This window comes from Ostrinia nubilalis, chromosome 11 (assembly GCF_963855985.1).
Source record: "Ostrinia nubilalis chromosome 11, ilOstNubi1.1, whole genome shotgun sequence".
In the NCBI taxonomy this organism is placed as follows: domain Eukaryota; kingdom Metazoa; phylum Arthropoda; class Insecta; order Lepidoptera; family Crambidae; genus Ostrinia; species Ostrinia nubilalis.
In genome coordinates, this window is record NC_087098.1 from 9,131,290 (window position 1) to 9,151,719 (window position 20,430).

General features: G+C 34.7%; 2 protein-coding genes across 2 annotated transcripts; one reads left to right on the forward strand and one right to left on the reverse strand.

The window, feature by feature from the left end:
- Positions 1–1,027: 1,027 nt before the first annotated feature.
- Positions 1,028–13,028, reverse strand: LOC135076221 (protein CREBRF homolog). The gene is made up of 6 exons (XM_063970702.1): positions 11,848–13,028; positions 11,528–11,714; positions 11,236–11,440; positions 10,901–11,151; positions 10,694–10,810; positions 1,028–9,813 (listed from the first exon to the last, which is right to left on the reverse strand). Exons 1-6 carry the CDS (start codon positions 12,580–12,582, stop codon positions 9,719–9,721), a joined length of 1,590 nt encoding a protein of 529 aa, XP_063826772.1. The 5' UTR covers positions 12,583–13,028; the 3' UTR covers positions 1,028–9,718.
- A 1,809-nt stretch (positions 13,029–14,837) lies between these two features.
- LOC135076222 (spermine oxidase) lies at positions 14,838–18,715 on the forward strand. The gene is made up of 3 exons (XM_063970703.1): positions 14,838–16,271; positions 16,355–16,475; positions 17,238–18,715. Exons 1-3 carry the CDS (start codon positions 14,905–14,907, stop codon positions 17,424–17,426), a joined length of 1,677 nt encoding a protein of 558 aa, XP_063826773.1. The 5' UTR covers positions 14,838–14,904; the 3' UTR covers positions 17,427–18,715.
- Positions 18,716–20,430: the final 1,715 nt, after the last annotated feature.

The window sequence follows — 20,430 nt, forward strand, 5'->3', positions numbered from 1 at the left end:
GTAGCGGCCTGCATCCAGCGCCTTCCTGCTACCTTTATCAGGTCGTCGGTCCACCTTGTGGGTGACAAGACACATTAATCGCGGTTGGGGGAGGGGACGCTCATTCCACGAACCGACAAACTTGGCGCGAACGGGTAGTAGGTACCGTCTTTTTGAAAATCTAGGTAGTCCACGCGTGATATATTGTACGCCTGCTTTAAAAGTCACTACTTAAAGACGATACCTACAATTTTTCATATCTACAACGAGAAAACTCTTAGCCTGCACCCCTCAGCTAATGAAATGATGCCATATGGCCCACAGCAGATAAATGAGCGTTATAAAGACCCAAGGTTGAAGCGAACTTCACCCGAAAACCTCAATCATAAGGGAACTGTTACATTGGACACATAAGTAAGATGGTGGTAGCTAGAGGTGGACTTAGATTAAGCCCATGAGCCCATCCAACCAACCAAATCGAATCGCAGAAAAATTCGCGCGACTTTTCCAACCCCCACTGGGAATCACCAGGAGTCCGGGACCTTTGGATCGGAAGCAGGTGGTCTTACCATACCATTTAGATCACAGAGGCGGTTATAAGATGCCAGTGTTTAGATTTATGTGCTGTCGAGTCGACTGTTGTATAACGTAGCGTAGGTAAGGTAAAGGTATTTTTTTGATCTTTTATAATATTAAGTACTACTTTACCCTAGCAGGTGATAATGTTGTTCCATTTAAAAATTGAGAGAAAAATGTGTGGCCATCCGGAGGAATATTATCCCCATGTGCGAGAGCTCCAAACTCCAAATCTCAGAAGGGAGGGTATGATCCAACTTGTAGTAGGTAGTCGGTTGTAGACAACAAAGTACCTACGTGAGCTACTGTAGACGTAGGCACCCCGACCCGGCATGACTCTGGCGGTGCCTAAATTATTAGAACTTTAAAAGCCTGTTGTATTTAGATTTGTAATTAGGTAGGTAGGTGGTGATTCGGGACGTAAAGGGCCTAAGGCCTAAACTGTTTAATGTTAAGGTAAAATAAATACTAATTCGACTGTCTTAAAGATTTATTAAAAAATCAACACACATCAAAACATAATAATGTGGATGGTGGCGCCATATCACAAGTTATGAATAGTAAATTAATAAAGTTAATGAGACTTCAAAATTTGAAGTCTTATCCCAGAGCCCATTGTATTTTATAAAAGGCTTAGATAAAAGGCATGATTTTCTATATACAGTGTGAGTCACGTTAAAGTGTACATATGAAAATAGATGAAACTAGACCTATTTTTATCGACAAAAAAGAGGTCAAAAAAATTTTGAGATTTTTTTTTAATTTTTTATAGATTTTTTTTTCTTCCAATTACTTATTGTAAAGAAAACATAATAACTTTTAAACTAAGCGGTATATCTTGATAAAATAAAAACAGTAATAATGCTAAAAAACAGGCAATACTAAAAAAATACATAAAATACACAAAAAAGGCCAACAAATAATAAAAAAAATATACTTTTTGAAAAAAATCCGCTTAAAAATTCGTGTTTTTTTGGTTATTTGATAAATTTCTCCAAAAAATGCCCTTATAACCGGTAGTTTTTATTACTTTGTATTATTCTCTATCGTATTACCTTCGTAAAACGAAAAATCGCATGTCTCTATCCCTATCACAACGTTTGCAATGATCGTTTGAACTAAGCCTCTCCGGGCGCGCCATTCAACGCTTCGTTAACAACAAAACTGAAAATGGCTCTAGATTTGTAATTTTGATAAAGACAAGTTAGATTTCAAATAAAAACAAAAGATTTCGAAGTAAAATGAGCATTTTAGTTAAAATTAAAATTGTCTCTACCTGTAGCGGAGAATAATGTTGTGGCAGGCCTTTGTTCAAACGATCATAGCAAATGTTGTGATAGGGATAGAGACATGCGATTTTTGGTTTTACAAAGATAATACGATAGAAAATAATACAAAGTAATAAAAACCACAGGTTATAGGGGCGTTTTTTGGAAAAATTTATAAAATAACCAAAAAAACACGAATTTTTAAGCAGATTTTTTTCAAAAAGTATCATTTTTTATTATTTGTTGGCATTTTTTGTGTATTTTATGTATTTTTTTAGTATCGCCTGTTATTTAGCATTATTACTGTTTTTATTTTATCAGGATATACTGCCTAGTTTAAAAGTTATTACGTTTTCTTTACAATAAGTAATTTGAAGAAAAAAAATTCTATAAAAATTTTTAAAAAAATCTCAAAAAAATTTTGACCTCTTTTTTGTCGATAAAAATAGGTCTAGTTTCATCTATTTTCATATGTACACTTTAACGTGACTCACACTGTATATAAAAATGAAACCCGTTTTCCGTTGTCACGACATAACATGAAAACGGCTTGACCGATTTGGCTGATTTTTTTTTGTAGTTTTCTAATACTCTGTACAAGGTTTTTACGGAAAACAATATATAGAAAATCTCTACGCTAAGGCGGTACGAAGTTCGCCGGGTCAGCTAGTAATTTATAAATATGTAAATAGCTTCTGGACTGACATAATAATCTTTATAATATAGGTTCAAGGGATAAACCAGACTCTTGGCATGCTGTCATTGCTGTCCTTACAGTTTCAGTTCGCCTAAGAAAGGATTTTACGCAACTCCACCCCTAAGGGGATAAAGCGGGATCCACGTGTACGAAGTCGCGGGTGGCCGCTAAACGCTAATTCTACAACTTAAACTTGATTTGAAAAAGGATTTGAGTGGTAGGTGGTACGTCTCTCGTTCCACCACAGTCCACACAAAGTACAAAGAAATCCATGTCGATGTAACTAACATGGTTCTGTGTTGTCTCCGCGCTAAAATTCCGCGTGGTTAATCACTTTTTTTTTAAAGTAAATTAGAAACACAATCTCAAATGACTCCAACTTATGTTACAGAATTTCAAACATGGGCAATGGGCAAGCACGTTTGTCAAATAGTAAGAAAACTTTCGATAAGGTCATATAAATGTTACGGTAAATGTGATAAATTGAAAATTATTAATAATTACCGACAGTAAGAGTAATAAATTAATCACATTTACCAGTGATTATTTAATAATGTCACCTTAGTAGTACTAACAATAAATATCATAAAGAGAACACTGGTTCGTGTACAGCGCTCATGTACAGCCACACATTTTGAACGTTTTGATATCATAATTGAATATAATTTGGCCGACTATTCAGTTTTTAAAAGTGACTCATATTAATCACATTTACCAAATTACAAGGTAATTATTCATAATAACCGGTAACTATTCATAATTTTCACATTTACCGTAACATAAATACTAATTACCAAACCATCGTGAATTAATGATTATATTTATAGAGTATAGATATTACTGCAATTGGCGATATTCCATCATACAAATCAAAATGTGAATAAACTGTATTAATTTAAAAACAACCAAACAAGTAGTAAACAAATTTCACTTTATTGGGAGCAATGATAACAAATATTTGCTGGAAATTAGCCATTGAAAATTATTAACATTTTGTAACAGAAATAATACGTACATTATGGGATGAAACTACTAATGAACTCTAATTTGTTTATACATGTTTGATTATTTCTAAAAAAATACTTTTGTGTGTATAATATTTTATTTATTTATTATTATATTAAAAATACTACATCTTATTTTATTTACAAATTTAAAAAATCAACATAATATGAAAATTAATTCACACAAATTAGCACAGCCTATTGAATCGCAGACCAGTAATATTCAGTTTGGTGACAACATTCTCAATGGTACTGTTGTGTTGTGTTGAGTGCACTTTTAATTTTAACAAAAAAATATTTATTATTGCCATTGACGATAAAGAATTACTTTATATCAAATGTTACATCTGAGTCCTTAGACTGAGCCTGAAATATTGTCATTGTTACCCCTGGCAAAAAGAATTGATTGGTGTCTTAATAAACTTGAAAAAAATAGAAAAGCGTAAAAAATATGGCGAAATGCATACTTGTAACTTATCACATTATTTTTTACCTATACGCAGTGTAAAGGAGTACCACTAAGCTAACTTATTCTTTTATATATGTTACGGTAAATGTGATAAATTGAAAATTATGAATAGTCGCCGGTTATTATGAATAATTAACGACAATTGAGGTAAAAGTAATAAATGAATTACATTTATCAGTGATTATTTAATAATGTAACCTTAGTACTATGAAATATCATAAATTAACAATGGCTCATGTATAGTGCTTGTGTACAGCCACACATTTTGAATGTTTTGATATCATATATTAATATAATTTGGCATAATGAGTTTGGACTGTTTCTTGCGTAACATTACTTTGCCATAAAGCCCATAACATATTGTTTTGATTTAACTTGAAAAATAGGTCAAGGTGCGGCGGGGGTGGCCCTTGGGCCACCCCTAAGCCGCCTATTTAGTTTTATACACACATAAATGATCTCATATTAATCACATTTACCAAATCATGCGGTAATTATTCATAATAACCGGCGATTATTCATAATTTTCACATTTATCACTTTGACCGTAACATATACAGGGTGTTAGGTAAATGGGTATATGAGCCGACACTAGCCCATGTTAACATGGTCATATAAATGGTATGGTGAAGTCAGAAAATTGATATCTTCATTTTAATTATTTTAATTTTCATACAAATCGGATTTTATAAAATTTATTTTGTATTAAAATTAAAAAAATAATAATTTTGATATCACTGACTTCACCATACCATTTATATGCCTATGTTAACATGGGCTAGTGTCGGCTCATATACCTATTTACCTAACACCCTGTATAAAATCAATTGAAACAAACGAAAATGAAACAAATATAATAACAAAAAAATCTTATATCTATTAGGATAACTACCTCATTTCAAACTAGAGAGTGACCCTAACTAAACAAATGTTTAATTAATGTAATTATAGCTTATTTTAATATAATGGAGAAACGAAATGATAACTATTTATTTCTTAGAATGACGTTATTAAAAATATTAACTATACAGGGTGTCCCGTAATGTAACGTCAAGCCGGAACTGGGTGTTGAGGCAAGTTGTGCTGGTTATCAGAAAAATATAAAAAAAAATCTATGTGGCATATTTTAAAAATAATAGGCATTTAAAAAAAAAACAAAAAATTCTACTCCAGGTGACGGTCCTTTTGCTCGTGTTGCCACAAATCTTCACTTTTTCCAAATTTTTTTTTTGTTATGTAACCCTGAATAATGCTTCTCTAAATTGTTATCAAAATTACAAAACCAGCTGCTCCAGGTTGGATGAAAAAAATACATTATTCCCAAAAAAATTTTCAAAATAAAAATTTTGCCTAGTTTAAACTGACTGTACTAAAAAAAAAATGTACTGCGCGAGTGTGGCAAGTGACGTCATAATTTGGCGCATTTAGTAAGGATTCCAAAATGGTATAACACTTGGTAAATTTTTGCTGTAATTGTCGACAATTTTTGGTTTTTTGGAAATAGTCCCGTTTTTAACTTTATCTACCTTGGTTAAAAATTATTATTCTAATGTGCCCAAAATTCAAGTTTCTGTGACTGACTACCGTACAGTCAGTCACAGAAACTTTTGTCACCATGACAGTAATTAGTAGTTGACATACTGTGACAAAAGTCACCCGTGTGCGCGCCCCTTTACTACCTGCTCTGCCTGCACTTGTACTTGGTAACAGGGATAATAAGGATAATAAGGATATGAAGTTTCGGTTATGGATACGGTTACGGATATTAGAATAATATTATACCGGTTTCGGTTACGGTCACGGATATGAAATCATTTCAGATTATCCGAAAGTCTCGGATAATTTCGGTTACGGAATTATTAGAATTTCAAAAATGTAGGTATAATACAAATAGCAAGATGCTGCGTGACCCACATAGCTACTTTATGTACCAACTAAGACGACACCTATGTATGATAAAGGTAAAACAGGCTGGCATATTAGATGGTGCCAGCGAATGCCAGACAAGTTGGTAACTAATAAGATTTAAGGTACAATTCCAAGACGGGCCGCAGACCGCAAACTGCAACCGCAAACTGCAAAACTATGAAATCGGCAGCGCGGCATTGCAGTTGCGGCGTGTATACTGCAAATTTCATAGAATTTTGCAGTTTGGCCTTTATCCGAAACTATCCGTAACTTTTGAATCAGTTTCGGTTACGGTTATGGACATTTTTTTATTTCGGATATCCGATAGTTTCGGTTACGGTTACGGATATCCATAACATCCCTGCTTGGTAAGATGGCCCTCTCCGTCCCGCTCATACCTTTTAAAATGGCTTCTCCACCTCACTTAAGCCAGAAACTTGAATTTTGGGCACATTAGAATAATATTTTTAACCAAGGTAGATAAAGTTAAAAACGGGATTATTTCCAATAAACAAAAATTGTCGACAATTACAGCAAGATTTTACAAAGTGTTATACCATTTTGGAATCCTTACTAAATGCGCCAAATTATGACGTCACTTGCCATACTCGCGTAGTACAATTTTTTTTCAGTACAGTCAGTTTAAACTAGGCAAAATTTTTATTTTGATATTTTTTTTGGGAATTATGTATTTTTTTCATCCAAGTTGGAGCAGCTGGTTTTGTAATTTTGATAACAATTTAGAGAAGCATTATTCAGGGTTACATAACAAAAAAAAAATTGGAAAAAGTGAAGATTTGTGGCAACACGAGTAAAAGGACCGTCACCTGGAGTAGAATTTTTTGATTTTTTTTAAATACCTATTATTTTTAAAATATGCCACATAGATTTTTTTTTATATTTTTCTGATAACCAGCACAACTTGCCTCAACACCCAGTTCCGGCTTGACGTTACATTACGGGACACCCTGTATAAACAAGGTGGAATTTTGTAATGCCACCTGGAGGGAAAGTACTCTTAATATTGTAGATCAGTGTTTCCCAAACTGTGGGTCGCGACCCACTGGTGGGTCGCGAGCGAACATTGAGTGGGCCCTGTCTGTAGAACGACACACCACCCTACCGATCCAACCTCTGGGCAGCGGACGAAATTTCCTATAGGTGGATCCCGAGTTTGGGAACTTGTATTAGATGAGTCGTAGCCCAGACAACTTTGGGAACCACTGCTGTAGATAGAAAATTGAACTGAAAGAAAACATTCCTTTATTTTTGAAAAGAAAGAGAACTGCATTCAAAGTGTTTCGACAATTTTTCGAATTTAATACCATACCTTATAATTTTCTGTACATAACTAATTAAAATAATTTAAGATTTCATGGTTTTCCTTTCATTTGATTTATCAAGTCTGTTAGTGAGATTTCATCCTTATACTTAACCCTAAAGATCGATGTAATAAAAATACAGAGTGTATTTTTTTACAGATTTTAGTTGGTTCGATTCCCGGGTGTGGCAAGCAAATTATTGGAAATCTTTGAATGCAGTTCTATTTCTTTAAAAAATAAAGGAATGTTTTCTTTGAAAAAAAAAATCTATCTACAATATTAAGAGTACTTTCCTTCCAGGTGGCATTACAAAATTCCACCCTGTATGTCAGTTGTCTTACATACAGTTGCAGATCTAATCTAATGTTACAATCAGTATTATAACTGTAAGATTATACCTAATTAGGTTATTATGCTTTTCTAAACTACACAATTTAGTTGTCTACATACACAAGCTGCATTTCGAACTTCGAAACGAGTTTTTTAAATTGATAAGTTCCCAGCTGGATTATTAGATGTAGTAGTAGATCTTTTATGATACCTAGGCAGCTACTAGATTTCACATCAAAATATATTTTTTTCAATATTAAACTATATTTTAATACTTTCGAGTTCTTTTCTTTAGTACATAATTTAATATTTGTTGTTTATGTCAGAAAGTCTGAATGTGACTTTACTGAAGTGGACTATAAAGTAATAATCCTTTTAAAATTTTCATGAAAGCCGAAAAACATAAACCTTCCGTTTCAAATCAAACCTTAATAGGAATAACCAACCTCATAAAACCTTAATAGGAATAACCAACCTCATAAAAATAATAATATTAACTTTTAAGTCATAGGACGGATTTCTCAGTAATCATGTGTAGTAGACGTAGCTATGATTACAAATAGAAAGTAAAAGTGTAGTTGTTATTATTTCAGATAAAATAACATCTGCGACTGCTACCCAAAAAATGTAATATCTTAGGCTATTGTTATATTTTTGACAATATTACTATGTAACTTGTGTATGTTGACAACTTCTACACATTTGACTCCCAAAAATATTTTCTTAACCTAGATATTTAAATATTACTAGAAAATATGTATTCTATCAGATTTATATTTGATGATTTCGAATCAATTTGTATACAAATCAAAATTCGGTATTATATCGTTTGAAATAAGTATTCATTTATTTGTGCGCGTAGTACATAGATAATTTATAGGTCCAATTTATGGCGTATTTTTGTCTATCCACGCAAAAATAAATCAATATAACATGTTAATGTTTGTCATTATATAAAAATACATCATCAATATTCAATATCACAGTGTAGTTAACAAGAAAAATAAATAGTTAATGCATTTATATCCTTTAAAAACAATCATTATAAAAGGCAAGTTGAGCCAAGTTATAATAATATTCAAAAATATTAAATTACAACAAAGTGAAATCTGTGTAATTTTGTACTTCACCAATATATTAAATAACTAATAGCCAACAATCTTCAATAAATATACGAGTTTTAAATTTAAAAATATATATATTGCGTTTAATAATTATCTCATTTTATGGATAAATTAATAATTAGTCTTAAAAGTATTTAAATGATTACAAAGTACACAATTTTAAACAGGCATCAAAGCAATAAAAGTTGTTTAGCACTACTCTAATAAATAGATTATAATCATTAATCACCTTTCAAAAGATACCATTCCATATTTTGTCTGAAATTTTCAGTAGGTAATGATAAAGTAAGCCTTTCCAGTATTCTACAACAGCAACGATAGCTTAAAGTACCCTATGGCGATGCCTACAGATATTATCAAAGCCTAATTTTTAAATATTTACTTCATTAAAAATTTAAAATGACATGTAAGTTCGGAGTTATACAGTTATATTTTTAGTAGACAAAATTGTTCTGGACATGGCCATAGATATGGAAAGCCAAGTTTACATGCGCTCAAGAGTAGTCCACCGTCAGCGACAAACGCTACGTTATGCGGTCTACAGTCAACCAGTTTACAAACAGACGCGACATCACGTGTTGATTAGCATTATGTAGCGCTATGTCGCGTGGCATTCATCACTAAACCGCGCCCTTGGTGGCAAAGCTAGATATGAATTAAAACACTGAAAGCAATTAGCGTTCAAGGGATCACTAATTATAAAGATATGTTACTACCACTAGAAATAACGATGAATTCAAGTGTATACATAATAATTATAACAAATATTAAACCTTAAATAATAAGTATCATAGAGACTAAAGTTTAATTATGGCATAATAGTAATTAATAAGAATAAATGATATCTTATGTAACAATCCTCTTAGTTGCCTTATAAAGCTTTCTAATGACTAATTCCATTGTCATTACCATATACAAAAATAAAATTGTCTTGGACAATTAAGCATTTATATGATAGACATAAAATTCTCTTTCTAAATAACTTTGGAGGTACATAGAACAGCCTTTCGTTTTAATATTTACATCTGCAGACATCAGCGTTTATAAATCAGTCAGTCCCCCATTGTTGTGACCAGATTTCACGTTATCCAGAATTTTATTCACGAACTCCGATGTCTTCCCAGCAATTTTCACCTCTGTAAAAGAATATAAAATATTTTTATTCATAGCATAAAACCTTTTTTTAGGCTAATTTACGGTCACCAGTTAGCGCCACTGCTGCACTGACGAGTGTCAGGATCATAATCATCAGTGACATCAACTGGTGGGCGCCAATACCTCTTACTCTATCTACATCAATTTATTATTTTAACTTCAAGAAGAATTTTGATAGGTTTACTATAAGGTAATGTTAAATAGGGTTGTTACTTGTTGTGGACACCCTAGTCAATTGATTTAACTTTTATGAGCTGTCGAGACTCTTCCTACCTAAAATTTTGTATGTTAATGGGGACTATGATGACGTCTATTTCACGAACTCAATTGCCTCAATTTATTGCTTTCAAATCTGCTAAAAATATAATTATAGTCAATGGAAAAGTAACTCAATTCAGGGCTATAATGAATTGTTTGGAGGAAGATGTACCTTGGAATTATTCATCAGTAATGTCAATTAACCAATATGGGCTTCGGTATTTTTGCTCACGCCACTGTCACGCCCGTATTCACAAAAATTAATATGAGGTCTCACAGTGCGCGTGGACGCACAGGGTGACACACGAACCAATCACTATTCAACGCTGTTCGTTCGATTTGATGCTTCACTTAATTTAAGCAAGCTTTGGTTGTGAATACGGGCGAGTGACGTAATAATAAACGACTGTGGCGCCAACTGGCGAGCTCATTACATTATAGCCTCGTCATTATTCGCAGTCACACTGAATACTAAGCGATTTAATCGCCGCGTTTGGCGTTTTTAAGTGTGCGGTGTGGTTGCTGCATTCAGCTTATAAAAAGCGACTAAATCGCCGATGCTAAAAGTATGTGTAGTATTACTCTCACTCAATGTCTACATACCTGTAGCTGAGTTGACTACGCTTGTTATATGAGAAGACCAATCAACATTACTTTGAGGATTTGTTACTCTGTTGCTTATTATTTGTTTCATTTGGTTTATTCCATTAAGAAGACGTTCTGAAAAGATAAGGAATAGTATTGCATAAGCCTTATGTATTTTATATTTTTATTGGATTAACTATTATCTTATTTTGAGATAATACTTACTGTGTTCTTGTTGTAGACCGTAAAGTTTTAATTTATTGGCCTCATGCTGGGCCTTTTTTTTTAATCTGCAGGCTCTAGAGGCAAGTTTGTTTTTCTCTTTTCTAGTTTTAGGCCTTATGTTGAAGGGCAATTCACTGACAGGAATCATGTCATTGATAACCTTTCCCAAATTGTCCAATTCTTTTCCAATAAGGTACAGTTTTCTTGGGTTCGGCGTAAGATCGTTGCCATCGCCTTTTCGGGCTTTACCACTGCAAGAATTAGAAGGAGATTTTTATAGAACCAAAAAGAAAAAGTAATGAAATAGTTGAGAACATAAGATTATATTTGAATACCTGTGTTTAATACCCCTGACACTACAACTAGGACTGAAGACAGGATCTGTAACAATGTTTAGCACATGTGGGTCCTCAGATTTCTTCTTTAAGATAAGTCTTTGACCTTTAGGACCCTTAGCTTGCACATTGTACTGCCAGAAGTATTTCTCCTTTTTTGCATTCTGCCGGGCCTGTTTGCTTTCTGGGCATTCATCATTTGATTCTGAAATAAATAAAATTAATTAAAATAAATAAAACACAAGCACATTATTGTTTTCAACAATAATAATTCGAGTCAGATTTGTCATACCATCTGATGATAGATCCTCATATCTATCACTATCCTCATCTGACTCAATATCTCTGTCATCTTCATCTTGGGAGAATTCTCCTGTGCCCGGACTCAGTACACCTCCAGACAATGAGGAAATGGAACCTGCCTCAGCTAGAGAACTAGTGGACAACAGATGCTTGCGAGGCTCACGGCGTTGCCAAATCTGTACACAAAAGCTACAAATAAATACTTCACTAAAAACTGACTTGATTTAGTGTATTTGCCATTAAGATAATTATCTTATCTTCTTGTGAACATGCACAGTTGTAAGTACTAATAAATTAACACAAAATAACCTGTTCCATGGTGAGATGTGTTGGAGCTGAAGAAGACAGCTGTGAGTGTTGTTGCTTCGAACTGGAAGGAAACGGGGGCAGCACTGTGGATGCTGGCACAGACTGGCCTAGTGCTATCTCACCACTGTACCCATCTAGACGGTGCAACAGTTCTGGCAGTTGATTCATTGGTTGTGCAAAACTTGATGATGCAGAACTATGTTGGCTGGAAGGAGAAAACGCTAGCTGGGCCCTACTGTACGGACTGCACGGACTTTCCACAGCTATTGGATTGGTGAGCTGCATCGAGTTTTGTGCTCGGCGCGATCCACTCATGGCTCCACCAATTTGAATGCAGTAACCACTCTCTTCTGGCAGCAACAAGTCATCAAAATTAAGGTCTTCCAATAGCGTATCGGGATTTGCATTTAATTCAGCAAGTGTAGGACCTAGTATTAAATCAGCTTTGTCTACTTGGAATATGTCATCATCATCCATTTTGAATGTTTCTGTTTTTGTTGAGGCATCATTATCATATGCTAATTTAGTGTATTGCATGTTAGGGACATTGTGGAAGGAACCAGTGAGATTGTCCTGCAGACACAGGTCTAAGTCTGTGTTGAAGTCCCCGAGGTCATTACGCCTCTGCGGGATAGGCACGGAGGCCGACATGGGGCCCAGCTCAAACGGAGACTCTTGTTTGATCTCCAAACCTGGCTCTAGAAGAAAGTCATGTGTGTAAATAGAATCCGACATTGCACGTGTTTGTGCAGAGTGACCTTGGCGTATAATAGTCTCGTTGATAGAGGCTGGCGCACGCGTCTTACGTCTCTATCGATTAATTCAGCGCGAGACCCACGTGTCGTACATAAGCTACACAATGTTTATTTACTTGTTATCACTAAATAAGTCACACTTCACTCATCTAAATCTTTAAGTTTTGATATGAAACTGATAAAATATTGGATTACATAACTAATAAACCACCAACACCAAATAAAATTCTATGTACTTGATTATTCACAATGACTTTCGATATCGAATTTAAACTGAATGTCTAGGATTTCACAAGCACGTTTATCAAAAATGTTTCACAGTTGCCTAAACTTGCTTAATAACACCTGTGTATTCCATTATAAACTTGAAATCCACTAGAACGAAAATATCTTCAAAACACAATAACAAAAACACTTCCCTGAAGATACAAGTTGAGAAGTAAACAAAGATTTTAGTATTATTATTCAGCGAAATCAAAGGTCATTGAAAAGGGATAGCAAAATACCGAGTTTCGCTGTGTTCGAAAGAGAAACATATAATTCGCACGATGACGGAAGAGGAAAGGGGCTATGCAGGGCAATCAAAAATAGAGAAAAATACTAGCTCCTGCTACTACATTACTTGATTTCAAGTGAAAATAAAAATATTTGGTATTAATTGAGAAATGGTATTGAAATATGGTTTATAATATTCCTCACAAAAAAACCTTAAATTCATAAAAAAAAAGCGACATAAATATGAGAGAACTTGGTTAGATTCTCTAAGGAGATAACGTATAAAGTTATTACATGTCAAATATTTAGGCAGAAAGTGCCCCGATTGCGATAACTTTAACGTCTACAATTCATTGGCCCTTCTTCTGCAGTTGCACTCCGTTTTTCATTCCATCTGAGGTACAAATTTGGTATCACGGTAAAGTTTATGCGCAAAACAGAGTCGAACTACGCTGGGCGTAAAACGCACATCAAATTATGGACGACGTCGAAGATCAATTTATTGCACTACTTAGTACTTTTGACTGACATTTACTTTGTTTTGAAGAATTTTCTAACTTTACTTGATGGCGCATCTGCTTCCTGTTTACGTCTATGCTTCGTTTCAACTAGCTATCAAAACGACATCGCGAAACGGATTTGTCAAAACAGCTGATGTTCGTTCGTCGTCCGGGCGGGTTGAAGATGAAAATTTTTAGCGCAATAGGAGCACAGAGCCCCGATTACGGTAACTTTTAACGTTTCCAATCCAGACGCGCTTCATCGATTCTGCGATACGATTGGTCAAAACAGCTGACGTACGCTGTTGAACGACCAATCGTATCGCAGAATCGAGAAGCGTGTCTGGATTGGAAGCGCGCTCTACACTCGCGGCGCGAAAGGCCGCGAAAGCCGCGAAACGCGTGTGTAGATGGTTTCGCGGACTTTCGCGCGTTCACGTTCACGCTTCGCGCCGTTCCCCGTTCGTTGTGTCTCCAATTCATTTGCGTTTCATCTCTAGTCCACGCTGCTGTTACGCTCCAATTTCATTCTAGCTGATGTGCAATTTGGTATCGCAAATTCACGCGCAAACAATAGATTTATGCAATTTTCATTAAAAGTCCGGACACCTTATTTTTGAAACTAAAATTATGTAGGTACTAAACAGCAAAATAAATGTTCGTGAAGCCTTTGACTTGCGTTTGAAGTTAGGTAGCTTTCTGTCAGCTTTTACTCAAAGGCGCAATTGCATTCCCTTTACGTTTTACAGCATTGTTTGAACTAGCTGTCAAAACGACACCACTATTAAACGGATTTGTCAAAACAGCTGATTTTCGTTCGTTGTCCAGTCACGTTGCAGTTGAAAATTTTTAGAGCAATTGGGGCCCAGAGCTTCGATGTGATGTCACGACTGCTAGGCGCGCAGTTAACTCGACCGGGTTGTACACATGCATATAAAATAATAATATGATTCAACATTATTTTAAAATGTTTCCAGTTATTGAATCATTTTTTGTTTTAGTTTTTTTATTCGCTTGGTTACGAGTTAAATTTATTTATTGCAATATACTAAGGCCAAATAGGTGAGCTCAATGAGCTTATGGTATTCTCTTCCAGTCAACTACCTTATTAGACTACTTAAATATCAGCGTAGGCACTGTTACTAAAACAAGTATTAATACTTGTTAGATAAAATATTACGTGAAAAGAATAGAAAACTTTTAATGGCAACACTAAAATGACATATAAACATGGCGGATGTCGTAACAGCTGGACGTCAAAAAGTGTGGTGACATAAATTTTGTGATCATAAATATTTTTCAATATTATGGGTGACGAAAACATAAATTCTAGTAAAAAATGTGATAATAATAAACATAATGTTATAATTATTGGCGGTGGTATGGCCGGACTGGCCGCCGCCAATTATTTTGTAAAAAATGGTATGGAGGACTTTATAATTTTAGAAGCAAGAAAACGTTTGGGTGGTCGTATTATATCCATTCCTCTGAAAAATCACAACGTTGAACTAGGAGCTAATTGGATACATGGAGTACTTGGTAATCCAATATTTGAGTTGGCAATGGCCAACGGACTTGTAAATATTATAAATATACCCAAACCGCACAAGGTTATAGCCGCCACTGAAGATGGGAAACAGGTACCGTTTGGAGTCTTGCATGAGATACATGAGGCCTATGTCTGCTTTTTAAGAAGATGCGAAGAGTACTTTCTTTGTCAGTATTTGCCTCCACCCGATATTCATAGTGTAGGAGAGCACATAAATTTAGAAGCAACTATTTATTTGGAGCGTTTGCCTTCATCCGAAGAAAAAAAGTTAAGGCGTCTTATATTTGACTGTTTGTTAAAAAGAGAGACTTGTATATCTGGATGCAATACAATGGATGAAATAGATCTTCTAGAATTAGGCAGTTATACTGAATTGCAAGGTGGGAACATTATGATCCCTTCAGGTTTCAGTTCTATCTTAGAACCTATGAAGAAAAATATTTCACTAGACAAAATACTGTCTCAAAAACCTGTAAAAAAGATAACATGGGATTCAAATCATCATTCATCGGGAAATTGTCATGAAGATATTGGAGAGGAATCAGAAGATTCTGATCAGACTGTGATAGAAGATATTTCTAGGACTTCTGCCTCTGCTGCAGATAAAACTGTGAACCCGGGAGAAGGACCCTCAGTTAAAGACAATGCACAAAAACCAAAGAAGAAAAATCCCTTTTCTGTAGAAGTAGTGTGTGAAAATGGGGAAAGTTATTATGCTAATCATGTGATATGTACAATTCCATTAGGTGTTCTAAAAGAACAAGCTGCCAGTTTGTTTGAGCCTTCCTTGCCTCAGTACAAAATTGAATCTATTGAAAGACTATTGTTCAGTGCTGTAGATAAAATTTTCTTAGAATATGATAGACCTTTTCTAAATCCTGAAGTAACAGAAATAATGTTGCTTTGGGAGTCTTCACCAAATCCAGGAGACATGGCAGAGACTTGGTTCAAGAAGATTTACTCATTTAGTAAAGTGACAGAAACCCTCCTTTTGGGGTGGGTGTCAGGTAAAGAGGCAGAGTATATGGAGACTTTGTCCATGGAGGAAGTAGGTTCAACTTGCACAAAAATATTGCGTAAATTTTTAAATGACCCATTTGTCCCCGAGCCACAGAGATGTGTATGGTATGTTAAATGTTACATCAAAGTATTGCAATTTATATTAAAATGTTTAACTATCATTACAAATGTGGATTTTATGATTTCAGTACAAGCTGGAAGAAGCAACCTTATACCAGAGGATCATATACAGCACTGGCTGTTGGAGCTAGTCAAAGTGATATTGAAAGTTTGGCCCAGCCTTTATTTCGAAATATTCATGACAAAAAGGTATGAAGCCTTTACATATTATCTCTTCCAATGTTATGATTTTAGATACTATTCCCTCAAATGAACTTCCCCCTTTAGTAACTGCTATGGCTTAAAAATTATGTAAATTTTTATTGAAGTCGTATTAAGTTATTTTCTTCATAATAAAACAATAAATGCAGCCAAAGCTATGGTCTAAAGTTACTTAAGTTCTTATCATAACTCTGGTATTCATCTGATAACTTGCTATCAATGTAATAAAATATGATAATAAATTGGATATAAATGACTAAACAATATTAGATACACTAAGCTAGCTGAAATGTATTTAAAGAAAGAGTAGACAAAGTAGGCAGAGATACACATGTAATACAGATTGTAAGAAAATCCTACTATCCTATCCTATCCTATAATATTATAAATGTGAAAGTTTGGATGTCTGGATGTTTGTTATTCTTTCACGCAAAAACTACTGAACGGATTTTGATGAAACTTTACAGTATTATTGTTTATAACCCAGAATAACATATAGGCTATAATTTATGACGATCTGTGACAAAATAAATTACACGCGGGTGAAGCCGCGGGCAAAAGCTAGTATGTACATAGTTTGTATACATTTTGAAGTTATCTACTGATTGAAGTGAGATATATGTAGTTGCCATATAGGCTAATTCAATACTTTCAGCAGATTTATGATATCTTTACATAATCCTAAAACCTTGTGAACAAGACATTATAATAATAAATAAATTTTACTGATGCATATAAATAACATTTCAGCCTGTGCTGCTCTTTGCTGGAGAGCATACACACAGCAACTTTTACTCCACTGCACACGGCGCCTACCTCTCGGGACAGGCCGCGGCTCGGCGCTTGCTCGCTCCCGACGATCCGGCCGAAAACATCCTCGAGTGCCCGACGTCCTCCGACCTCTCTTCCTGGATCCAAGGCATACATCTAGAGGGCTAGTATTACACAATTCATGCCAATCCCGGCTATGAATTTATTCCTAATTTATTTGTTAGTAGATACCTATTTATACAATTCTCACATGACAATGGCAAAAGAGCCTTTTGATTACCAGTTTAATTTATAATAGTTAAATGGATTATGTAGTTGCTTTTTAAGTACACATAATATGAACACTGATACTGGCTAATCATTACTCGAAAATTGATCATCATTAAAATAGAAATTAGTTTATTAATAAGTATAGAGTCAAAGACAATGTATAGTTTACAGGAGTACCTATGTGTATAATTTTTATTTTGTTTCATTTATGAATGCTATGAAATTTTAAAGTTTATGAAGTTGTAATGAAATGATTGTTTTTGTATTTTGTTTTTGTAATTGATACATGAAATGTATTGTTTAAGGACTTAAGATGGCAACTCTTTAAAATTTATTTACAAAACACATTATTGTTATTAAAATTGTTACCTGTATTTTTATCAGACGTGATTATCAAAGTATTTAAGAGGAATTTAAATTATGTAATTGATAAAATCCGTCAGGATCATCATACAGTAAGTAATTATTTTATTACATTACATACCTACTCAATACCTAAATTAAATTCAGTAGAACATAAATAATACCAAAAGATATTGCTTGTTATTGAAATCACGCCTACAGATGTTTTAGCCTCGCCCTTTAATGGGCTCTATGGTATGTCATCATTTGTTAGCTGATAAATGTAAACCCTTGCATACGTATTTCAGTCATACACTTTTATTCGTCGTAATACTTTGAGAATCACACCTCCTATCTGCACATCATTCAAATAAAATACCCTGCGAAAGATTTGATTTATCTATATTCTGAGAGGTTTCTTTTATCTCTAAAACTAAAAGACAGTATAATTTCGAAAAGACCAAGCTACACAATTTATTGTGCGTTTTAGTTAATTAATGCTAAATCGAGAACTAGGTAATACTCACAGAACTACTGATTTTTAATTTCAGAGATTTTCACAGAAACTCCTATGTGCATTAACATAATTTTTTGTGGCCTATAAATCAAGACAGCAAAAGTTTGCTTGTAGATTTACACTTACCTATTAAAAATTAGAAAATATTTATTTGAAAGGAAGGCTTATTATATCTCATAAAAACATACAAATTATGTATAAATTATTTTATTATTACGCAATGCATTTCCCGATTCAATTGAATTTTTTATCGGATAGCTAGGATGTATTCGATTTGTCTAGTCAGTGCAAGGTTTTGTATCGCTTTAATAAATCATACAAAATAAAACAATGCATTATTATTTCTGAGCATGGTGCTATGACGTGATAAAGGCAAGTGTGGTCTCCACGTTGTCGCAGCGCAAAAGCGTTAAAGGTAACATTTTGCTGAATATGCTACCTTTAAAAGCTGAATAAAATTTCTAGTTCACGAAATCTGTATCTTGCTGCGTTTGTGCTAAGCCATTTCCACCAGAGCTGTGCTGTACAGGGTGGACTAGAAACTATAATGATCTTTTCTAAACTATACAAGGAGGATAAATCGTGTATGAAATTGCCGCTAGAGGCGCTAGGGTAGCTTTATAAATAACCATTGGGAATATAAAAGCCATTCCCCGCTGCCCAATACCGACGACCTAGGCATGTCCTAGACGACCCGGACGATCCTATTACCGAATTTCTGAACACAGACATCATTGCCTTAAGCACGCCAACTACTCCACAACACAGTAGCTCGTTACACCGTACTCGCCGGCGAGTACGAGGCCCTGCTTTCCATTTCGGACGGTACAGACCGGTACAGGCCGGTTCTCCCCTATTCGTCCCCCGGACACGGCCTGAGCCGAGGTCCGAGCCTACCGTGGCGCCCTCAGGCCGCGTCCGTAGTCCCCTCGATCGGGCCCACTAGAGTGAGCCCACCGTAGGCTGGACTTTGGTCCCACACCGCGGTGGGCAACCCTCTAGTTGGGTTCGCCACTGATCGGGTCTGAGACCGACGATCGCCAAACGGCTAGAGTACCTTCTGTACTCGCCACTCTGCCCGGTGAAGCTGGAAAAGCTCTTCAAGGTACAAGCGCGCGTCCCTTCAAAAAAAAAAAAAAGCCATTCATGGAAAATGTAAGGTGGCAATGAATGACACTGTGGAGCTTAGAAAATATATAAGACATGTTTTTATTTTTAAAGCGCACTAAAGGATGGCTTTTATTACGTTAAAAATAAAATACTAATATAACGGGGATTAATGAACTTTTTAGTTCATTAATCTCCATTATAAGCTCCAATTAAACAAAAACTTCACTAATCCCCGTTTATGGAGAGCTGGTCCAGATGGTTCATCTACATAATTATGTAGATACTAGCTTTTGCCCGCGGCTTCACCCGCGTGAAATTTAGTGCAACAGACTGCCATAAATTATAACCTTGTTAATCTGGGTTACAAATAATAACTAATACTGTAAAGTTTCAACCAAATCCGTTCAGTAGTTTTTGCGTGAAAGAGTAACGAACATCCACACAAACTTTCACCTTTATAATATTCGTAGGATAACAAGTTCAACTTCATACCAATATTCTGTCCACTTTAGGTATGCAGTCGCGCGTTTTTAAAACGCGTGTGTGTGCTACAACGTAAGGCTAGATAGCCCCATTAAACCTAATATTATTTTTCACGTTTTAGAACCTTTTTCTGGGTTGTATTGGAGATTTAAACGAAAAACGCTTAAATAAGTATTCCTATAATTTATTGTATAAAAAGAAAATATTGATCTCTAAGTAACAACAATACAATAACAATAATGTTAGACTATGAGCTAAATAAATAAATACCTTTAATACCATTGGTTACAGTTTAAAGCCCAGAAATACAAAAAATAAGTATACAAGTTATAATGAGATTCTTATAATAAATTACATTATTACATTACACATTTTTATTGATATCATGTATTTTTTTTACATTAAAAAAAAAGTACAGTTTCTAATACATGGTCAAAACCATGTCACTAT

Excerpts from the sequence above, each read along its gene's own strand:
- LOC135076222 (XM_063970703.1), top strand. The coding sequence starts at position 14,905 with ATGGGTGACGAAAACATAAATTCTAGTAAAAAATGTGATAATAATAAA. Across the intron at positions 16,272-16,354 it reads GAGCCACAGAGATGTGTATG|TACAAGCTGGAAGAAGCAAC; the intron begins GTATGTTAAATG and ends TTATGATTTCAG. Across the intron at positions 16,476-17,237 it reads GAAATATTCATGACAAAAAG|CCTGTGCTGCTCTTTGCTGG; the intron begins GTATGAAGCCTT and ends ATAACATTTCAG.
- LOC135076221 (XM_063970702.1), bottom strand. The coding sequence starts at position 12,582 with ATGTCGGATTCTATTTACACACATGACTTTCTTCTAGAGCCAGGTTTG. Across the intron at positions 11,441-11,527 it reads TGAGGATCTATCATCAGATG|AATCAAATGATGAATGCCCA; the intron begins GTATGACAAATC and ends TATTTATTTCAG. Across the intron at positions 9,814-10,693 it reads CGTAGTCAACTCAGCTACAG|AGGTGAAAATTGCTGGGAAG; the intron begins GTATGTAGACAT and ends ATTCTTTTACAG.